Source organism: Akebia trifoliata, chromosome 15 (assembly GCF_017979445.1).
Source record: "Akebia trifoliata isolate Shusen 1 chromosome 15, ASM1797944v1, whole genome shotgun sequence".
Taxonomy (NCBI): domain Eukaryota; kingdom Viridiplantae; phylum Streptophyta; class Magnoliopsida; order Ranunculales; family Lardizabalaceae; genus Akebia; species Akebia trifoliata.
The window spans coordinates 26,569,662-26,579,289 of NC_141389.1; the positions used below are offsets into that span (position 1 = coordinate 26,569,662).

Sequence of the window (9,628 nt, forward strand, 5' to 3'; positions counted from 1 at the left end):
AGATCATGATTTTGGATTCCACAAGGTGAGCCCAAAGACTCTTAGTAAGGGTGAAATCCTTACTAACTTAGTAAGGCTAGTTAGACTCATAATTTATCGTTTTCTCTTGAAATGAGGTTATGATGACATATCCGAGTGTTGCCATACTCATAAGTTTTTTCAGTAGCACCAGCTTGATTAGAATAATTAAACTCCCAACCCAGGGATTAGAAAAGGCTTCCAACCTTACAAACATGTATGGTCAGATTATTATTATTTTTTTTCAAATGCTAGAGCTCTCACTTACTAGAGAGGATTTTCTTGTTCACAAAAAAAAAAGTCAATTTAGGATTTGACAAAGGGACGCACTAAAACATATGCAGTTTGTACGCGGTTGGCGTGGCAAATGCATAGAAGTACTATAGATCTTTTTTTTTTCTAGGATACACAAGGAAAAAAGATCTATGGTTATGTGCACTTGCCATGTCAGCTGAGTACCTTTTAACGCGTCATTTTATTATTAGTCTTTGACAAAATTCCAAATTGAAATTACATGCATTGAGGGATTTCTTAATGTAAGTATTCTTGTAATAAGTTGGGGATGCTTTCAATACAGGAGATATCTTGTGATTGATCAATTCAGGTTTTACAAGATGTTGGATTAAATTTTTTACGACCAAATTTTTTTGACCAAATGATTCTAGTCTTTCATTTGTAATGATTTCTTGCTTACAACATGTATTCAAAATTAATGCTTGCTTGCGTAGGGTTTGAAATGCAACAATAGTTTTTAGAATAATGATGAATGCACATGTTCTTGGTACGCTGCTGTTGGATAAGTGGCTGATGTGGCAAGGGCACAAAACCATACATCTTTTTCTTGTGTATCCCGATGACAGCGATCTATGATTCTGTGCCCTTGCCATGTCAGCCACATACCCAACCGCGTCCCAAGACTGCGTGCATTCATCACTAGTTTTTAATTCCTTATATAGTAAATAAAAATTATTGTTTGAACGTGACACTCCAACCTTCCTCTACCAGCTCTAGGCTCGAGTTATTTTATTTAAAAGAGCTGTTATTATCACACCAACTTTTGCTAATGCCACACCAATTCTCATGTAAATCACCAAAGAATTACAAAGTTCATGTGGCGTTAGCAAAAGTTGGTGTGGAATAATTCCACTATTAAACGAAGACAAAATAGAATCAAATCATAATTAGGAGAAAGCTAGATATGGAATAATCCCAAGGCATAACCTCTAAATGGAGAATAAAACCTCATCATCTCATTTTGATAGATAGTAGAGGATTACAAGTCATGTAAAATTGGGTTTGGAGCTTGTTTGTTTGGTCAACCACTTGTTTCTCAGCAACAACAGCTCTTCTTCTCCTCCAAATTGGCAATCGAAAATCCAGAACATTGCCTCTAGGCCAGCGAGGATGGCTGATAGTAGGCAACTTGTTTGATCTAGGAACAATTCCACACCAAATCCTAGCCACTTTACGTCTAAAATAGGGCCCTGTCATGTCATTACACATTGGTGCGGTGAACACAATCGTGATCCATTCGGCCGAAGCAGTGCAAGGAGATGTTCAAGAACCATGACCTCTCGTTCACGGGACGAACCATCTCTGAAGCCATGAGAGCCCACAATTTTAACCAAGGATCCCTGGCTCTCTCCCAATATGAGCCTTAATGGCGCATGTTTAGACGCCTCTCCACAACAGAGCTATTTAGCAATAAAGGATCAATGAGACTGTATTTTAAGGAGAGAGAGAGTGGATGATATGATCAGATGGATAGAAGAGGAAGCAAAGGTAAGTACAACTCCATGTTTTAATGAAGAGTGCTGATAATACGATGGACTTGACGCATGCTGCCGTGGAAGCATTTAACTTGTTAAAAAAAAAAAAAAATCTCTCTTGCCCATAGGGAAAAAAAAACTTTCAGATCTAATTAGCTCATGGCATTTAAAATCATGATTGGGTGAAATGAGGTTGTAGAGGATAAAATTATATGAACTTTAAAAAAAATATATATTTTTCATCGTCGAATTTTATTTTTAAATGTGAGTGTTTAGTAGCAGTCCATTTTATACACCATGGATCAAGTTTAAAAAATAATTTTTTTTTAAAATTTTTTTTTGTTTTTTTGAATATGAATATTTTCATGAAATCTAGATGTCTGTGTTGTTGGATTGTCAATGTGATAATCAATATAGGTCCAACAATATCTTTTAAGATTTGAAATCTTAAAAAATAAATATGTGGGTAGAGAATAGACAAGAGAGAGAAATTTTCTCTTTTTATTTTTTAATAAGTTATGTACTTCTAAGACAGTGTGTGTCAAATTTGTCCACCAAAAGTCCGTCATATTATCAGCATTCTTCGTTAAAATTAAAATTTTAAAAAAATAATTAAAATTAAAATTAAAAAAAAAAAAAGAATTTATCATCAATCTTAATTAGGAAGTTGAATTTATAAAAAAAAAATTCGTCTTATCTTCAAATGGAGTTGGAGATCTATATACCTCTAACATAAATTTTTACAAGTAATAAAACATAATAATTATAATTAACATTCATTGTCAATTTTCAAAAGTTGAATTTCCAATAGTGAAACAGTTGAATCAGTTGAATGTCCAACTCTCAAAGTAAATTCTTACTTATCAAACACTCTTACTCACACTCCCACCCGTGCTAAGGTTTGCTAGGCTCACATATGTATTACCACAGCCCTCTAATTTTATGGGGTAGATCGGATTGAAAATAAATAAAAAGGAGCCTATTTTGGACTGAGCAAAGACTTTTAAAATGGATGGTGGCCTTGAACGCCCAAATATTACAAAGTCAATGGTGAAATTTTATTTATTATTTATTTATTTTTTTGAAGTTTTAAAATTTTGGATTCTTCGGGGAGGCCAAGAATCTTGCATCAAATCTCATCTTTCATTTATAATTTGCTTAGAACTTGTGTTGGACAAAGAGCTAGGATTATATTAATGCTTGCAAGTTGCAAACGTAAGGTATTTGAGATATAAAGATAATTTTAATATTTTAAAATATATAAATAAAATTATGGTTTGATTATGATACTCCCAATCGCCCACCGTCCCATCAAACAATGTGAGGTGTCGGTTCCAATAATTTTAAACTCGTTCGAGAATGAGATGTATCACCTAAGTTAACTCAGTATCAGAGCTAAATGAGATCAACTCACAAAGTCATTTTTTAATCGAGTTTTGCGTCTCACGTTTAATTTTTTGAGTTATTTCACGAGACATTTTAAACGTATCAGAAAACTCGTTTGAGACGACTCGGTATCGAAGCTGAACGAGACGAGACGCGATATAGAATTTAAAAATCATGTACTTTACCTATATAATAACTACGATTAATTAAAAATAATAAAAACAAGAATTTTTATTGCCACACCAACTTTTACTTAGAACATCTCAAGATTTATGCTAGTTCTTTGGTTCTTACATATGAATGGGGTGCTCTTAAATAAACTTGGTTTGACAATATAATTGTATAAAATAAGGACAAATGAAATCAAATCAAAATTGTTAGAAGTATTAGGAATCATGCAAAAATACGACGCCCCAAGACAGGGAAGAGTTAGTAAGGAGCTGGTGGGGGCAATTGTCCTAGAACTTTGAGACACCCCTATATTTTCAACTAATTACATGTTCCATTTATCCCCACTCCCTCACCTCTCTCCCCATTTGCCCCCACACTCTCACCTCTCTCTAATTTTTGCTCTCATAGAACTTTGAGACACCCTTATATTTTCAACTAATTACATGTCTCATTTGTCCCCACTCCCTCACCTCTCGATTTTTTGTTAATGACATTTCCTCTTGATCGGGACTTCTCAAATATTAATTGGAAATGACCTAAATATCATTTTCTTCAACTTCTAACTAAAAACCTCTTAATTTCTCTTTAAAATAATTCATCTTCAATATACAATTAACCATAGTTTGCCCCCATTACAGGAAAAGCTTGGCTCCACCCGTCTCTATCTTATTAATGTTTCATCAACTTTATTAGAATACTTTTTTAATTAGTTGGATAACTCGAATTGAACCACACATCCAAAAATGCATCTAATGTCTTGGATTATAAGCTACAAATCCGCCTATGGACAATTACATCACTGTCATTTTATTATTTTATTATTTTTGAAAATGCTAGATTCCAACTCCTCCATCAGACAAACAATTGAGATAAGAAGAATGACGAATATTTCCTAAAAGTCAATACTGATCGCCTAGGAATCAATACAATTTTTTTTTTCTATAGGTACATTTTTCTTGAAAACCTATATCATCTTAACCGTCTGTTTGATGGAGAGCCTCAACGTGAGGCTAAACTTTTATTTAAAAATATGAATAACATGCCCCATTTGTTCTCACAGAACTTTGAGACACCCTTATATTTTCAACTAATTACATGCCCATTTGTCCCCACTCCCTCACCTCTTCAAATTTTTGTTGATGACATTGCCTCTTGATCGGACTTTTCAAATATTAATTGGAAATGACCTAAATATCATTTTCTTCAACTTCAAACTAAAGACCTCTTAATTTCTCCCTAGAACCATTCATCTTCACTACACAAATAACCATAGTTTGCCCCCACTACAGGAAAATCCTGGCTCTGCCCCTGCCCCAAGATTTGTATTTAGGAGAACTAAAGTGAAGAAGAACACCTCATCATCTCATTTTCATAGATAGAAGATAACAAGACATGGAAGATTCGATTTGGAGTTTGATTGTTGTGTCAACCATTTGTTTCTCAACAATTCTTCTTCTCCATCAAATCCTAAATAAAAAATCAAGGAAGTTGCCTCCAGGCCCACGGGGATGGCCAATAATAGGCAACTTGTTTGATCTAGGAACCTCTCCACACACAACCTTAGCCAACCTACATCGAAAACACGGCCCAGTGATCCATTTACGCTTGGGTGCGATGAAGACTGTCGTGATTCAATCGGCCGAAGCAGCGAAGGAGTTGTTCAAGAACCATGACATCATTTTTGCAGGCCGAACTGTCACCGAAACCATGAGAGTCCACAACTATCATCATGGATCCATGGCAGTTGCCCAATATGGGCCATATTGGCGCATGTTGAGACGCATCTGCACAGAAGAGATATTTAGCAATAAGAGGATCAATGAGACTGCCTTTTTAAGGAGAGAAAAAGTTGACGATATTATTCGATGGATAGAAGAAGAAGCACAGGTAGGTACTTTAGAATAATGTAATTTATTGATTATATATATATAGGGTCGGGTTCCGTATACCCCTATTACGACTCACATTGCGACACACCGTTTTGTCTTATATGGGCAAAAATGTTTGGCATGGGCTGATTTTTTGTGAGGATGATCTCTATGGTGAGGAGATCATCCTTTCCAAAAATCAGCTCATTATGAAACTTCTAGCCCCATGTTTACAAGTTGAAAAATTTTAGACCGTCCAATTTTTGTAAATCAATTTTGATGGGGTTAGAAGTTTTGGAATGGGATGATTTTTTGCAAGGATGATCCCCTCATCCCAAAGATCATCCTTACAAAAAATCAGCCCATTCCTAACATTTTTACCCATATAAGACAAACGGTGTGTCGCAATGTGAGTCGTAATAGGGGTTGTAATAACGCCATCCATATATATATATATATATATATATACATGTTCAGCACCCAACCATTTGCCCAACCATTTTTGTCTTACATGAGTTAGAAATTTTGGAATGGGCTGATTTTTGGTGAGGATGATCTCTATGGTGAGGAGATCTAGAACAGATCTGATAAGAGCATCGGATTGTATTCTTATTGGATCGGGTTTTATTGGACCTCAATATTAGAATCCAAATCGCATACTCACATAGGGTCAAACACATTTTGACATATCCAAGACCTAAATAAACTCCATATGCTTAATTGAACAAAATATATAATATAATTATATTTTCTCATGTTTTATCGGATCAGGACATGATTGATCCATATTAGATCTGATAAGTTATTGGATCGAAACCTTATTGTTTCGAAATGGATGGATTCACGTATGTTCCAATCCATTGATAGTCCTACAAAATACTATCTTGTTGTCTAGATTTTTTACTGTTAAGGTAGAGAGAATCTTAAGGATGAGGGTTAAAAATTATCCTTGAAGCTTTTTGCTAGGTAAGAGGAAAGGGTATTTAAGTCATTTGATGTTAGTCTCTTAGAAGAGACTGATGTGGAAGAGGCATGTTTAGTGTTTTTAAACACAAGGGTATCTCAAATATCAACTAAGAAGTGGAGGGTGTGTCAAAATCAAAAGAATTTTATTGATTGTTCTTAATTAAAATAAAACTAACAACAATGATAAAAGTGTCTAGAGAAAATAAAGAGTAATCTTAAATAAATAAAAGCAAATAATTTGTATCACCAATGTATATCTTATTAAAATGTGATGTGTGCCTAATTTTGTATCAGGTAGAAGGTGATAATGGGGTACAAGTAGCTCACTCCGTCTTTCTAATGACCTTCAACTTGCTTGGCAACCTCTTCTTCTCTCGTGATTTGTTGGATCCACAATCCAAAGAGGGTTTCGAGTTCTTTAGTACAATGGATAGATTAATAAAGTTGACTGGAGATCATAATTTAGCTGACTACTTTCCCTTGCTTAAATGGTTGGATCCACAAGGTATAAGAATGAAGGCCGAACAAGAGATGGAACGAGCCATGAATATTGTCTCTGGCTTTATGCAGAAGCGTGTTCACAAACAAGAACAAAGTGAAAATAAGAGGAGAAAGGATTTCTTGGATGTGTTGATGGAATTTGAAGGTGATGGAAATGAGGAACCCACTAAAATTTCTGATAAAAACATGGTTATTTTGATGGTGGTAATTCTCTACTTTTTAAAACTCTTTAATTTCTCTATACTTTTTGTTCAATGTATTTGCTTGGTACACTTTGAGATTTTTGAAGCAAAACTCTTAAATTTTGACTTCTTTCCTATAAGTTTAATTTTTGTGTCTACTTTCCATTATCCTTAATATAATTCAAAAATTACACGTGGGTTACTCTGTTCAAAGCTCATTCAACCATTTGCAATGATTTTCATGATTTTTTGAATTGGTTATAATTCTATTCATGTATCATGTAAAGGTTTACCTGGTCTAGTGACCTAGTTAGGGAGTTAGATCTCTCTCATAGTCTCATATTGACTTTTATTTTTTATAAGTAGTATTGTATTCAAGAAAACAAAATCAAATCGGTCGAGTTGACCAACCTGGACAGACCTTACATTACAGTACTACTCACGTACAAATCTACAAATCTCATCCCACTTATACAGCAAATCCTCAAAAAACAGACCCCTAAACTCCTTATGCACTTTGGACCAACAAAAGATAAAACCCAAGATAGACATAATCGTGTCCGGACAGTCCTTTTGTTTCCCCTCAAAGATATGTATATTCCTTTCAAACCACACCCCCAACAAATTGCAAACGGTGTAATAGTCCATAACATCCTCTTTGTGCCGTCAAACGCATGGCCAATTGACGACCAACCAATGAATTCGACTATATAGTCAATATAGTCTCATATTGACTATATAGTCGAGACATGGATTCGGGATTTATTTAGTGATTAAAATTTTGAGTTTGAGAATTTTGAGGTGAAATATGTATATTGGGAGATTGACTACACTGTTTTACTCTTACACATACCCCTAAATGCCTACATTGTGTAGGAAATGTTTTTTGCTGGCACTGAAACGACGAGCAGCACAATAGAATGGGTGATGACAGAGCTACTCCGCAACCCCAAGTCAATGAGTATGGTGTGCACCGAGCTAACACAAGTTGTGGGGTCGAACAAAAAGTTTGAAGAGAGCGATATCGACAACCTTCAATATTTACCAGCTGTGGTGAAGGAGACACTAAGATTGCATCCTCCAGTTCCTTTCTTGATTCCACGCAGGGCTGTAAATGACAATTTCTTCATGGGGTATTTGATACCCAAGGATACACAGGTATTTGTGAATGCATGGGCAATAGGAAGGGATCCAAATTCTTGGGATGATCCTTTATCCTTTAAGCCCGAGAGGTTCTTGGGCTCCGATATTGACTATCGTGGACAACATTTTGAGCTAATTCCATTCGGGGCTGGACGACGGATTTGTGTTGGCATTCCATTAGCTCACCAAGTTGTTCACTTTGTTCTCGGATCACTCCTACACTATTTCGAATGGGAATTAGAACATGGCTTAAGTCCAGAAACGATTGACATGAATGATAGGATAGGAATCACGCTGCGAAAGGCTACTCCACTTAAAGCAATACCTAGAAAGCGATCTATGTACTAGTGGAACTTGAATGAATCATGCTGAAAGAATCATCTATTGTGTTCAGTTTAGAATATTAAATATGATGTATTATAATAAGGTGTATATTGGTACGTGGATCATCTTCAATATAGAATTAATTTTTTCTAACTATGATTTGTTTTCCATATAAACCCCTCTTAGTATTCGTGTAATCTACCATCTAATAATCAAAGGATTGTTCCTTAACCATTTAATTTTCGAACAGGAATCAATGTTTTAAAACTCCAAAACTCGACTCAAATCAAGTCAGCACAATGACTGGTGATTCAACTATGATTAGTGAAAAAAATTATATTTGTACAATTTTGTTTAGATCGTATAATTTGTTATTTTTGAAAAAAATATTACATATAACACATTAAATAAAACATTAGAAAATATTTTGATCCATCATGAAAAATCCAATCGGCAAAGATAGCTCAGTATTTGAAGGTATCCAAAAAAATAAAAAATAAAAACGAAATGTAATTTTTTTTTGCTTTTGTTTTTTTTTTTTTTTTCATGAGGTATGTCACTATAGCCAACCTCAAAATTTAAAGGATAAGGCTTGTATGATACTTTGCAATATATGCTGATACAATTGATAAAATTTATTCTATTGCCATTGTTTTTCATAATAAAAAATAAAAAACATGCTTTATATATATATATATCATAATGTCTTATATTAACTTTCACTGATTTGCAAGGTACCCAGCCCAGATAAGTTCGGAGAGAGGTCTTTAATTTGTTAGGTTTTGTGTTTTGAGCTGGATTTTGATCTTTTTTGAGTCTACAATTTTCCTATTTACCAAAGTTTGTGGTCTAAGAACAATGTTTGACCATACATGAATTCTCGATTAAGGCTTTAATCTAAGTCTTGGTTAGCACCAATTCCATGCTAGTAGTAAAACTTTATTTCTACAAGTGATTTGGGTTAGGTCAATTGGGAAATGTTCGGCACCCTAAGTTTTACCACACACTTTAACAAATGTTTTTTGTCCTACGTGGGTTAGAAGTTTTGGAATGGGCTGATTTTTGGTGAGGATGATCTCTATGATTAGAAGATCATCCTCCCCAAAAATCAGCCCATTCCGAAATGTTTAGCCCCATGTTTACAAGTTGAAAAATCGTGAACCGTCCATTTTTTATAAATCATTTTTGATGGGGTTAGAAGTTTTGGAATGAGCTGATTTTTCGTGAGGATGATCTCCTCACCATAGAGATCATCCTCACCAAAAATCAGCCCATTCCGAAACTTCTAACCCATGTAGGA

The 9,628-nt window shown here is 34.7% G+C and overlaps 1 protein-coding gene across 1 annotated transcript; it reads left to right on the forward strand.

The window, feature by feature from the left end:
* The first annotated feature begins 4,701 nt into the window (after positions 1-4,701).
* Positions 4,702-8,482, forward strand: LOC147384881 (cytochrome P450 76A1-like). The gene is made up of 3 exons (XM_086426859.1): positions 4,702-5,231; positions 6,473-6,883; positions 7,738-8,482. The coding sequence occupies exons 1-3, from the start codon at positions 4,737-4,739 to the stop codon at positions 8,350-8,352; spliced, it is 1,521 nt and encodes a 506-aa protein (XP_086282985.1). The 5' UTR covers positions 4,702-4,736; the 3' UTR covers positions 8,353-8,482.
* The last annotated feature ends 1,146 nt before the right edge of the window (positions 8,483-9,628 follow it).

Excerpts from the sequence above, each read along its gene's own strand:
- LOC147384881 (XM_086426859.1), top strand. The coding sequence starts at position 4,737 with ATGGAAGATTCGATTTGGAGTTTGATTGTTGTGTCAACCATTTGTTTC. Across the intron at positions 5,232-6,472 it reads GGATAGAAGAAGAAGCACAG|GTAGAAGGTGATAATGGGGT; the intron begins GTAGGTACTTTA and ends ATTTTGTATCAG. Across the intron at positions 6,884-7,737 it reads ACATGGTTATTTTGATGGTG|GAAATGTTTTTTGCTGGCAC; the intron begins GTAATTCTCTAC and ends TACATTGTGTAG.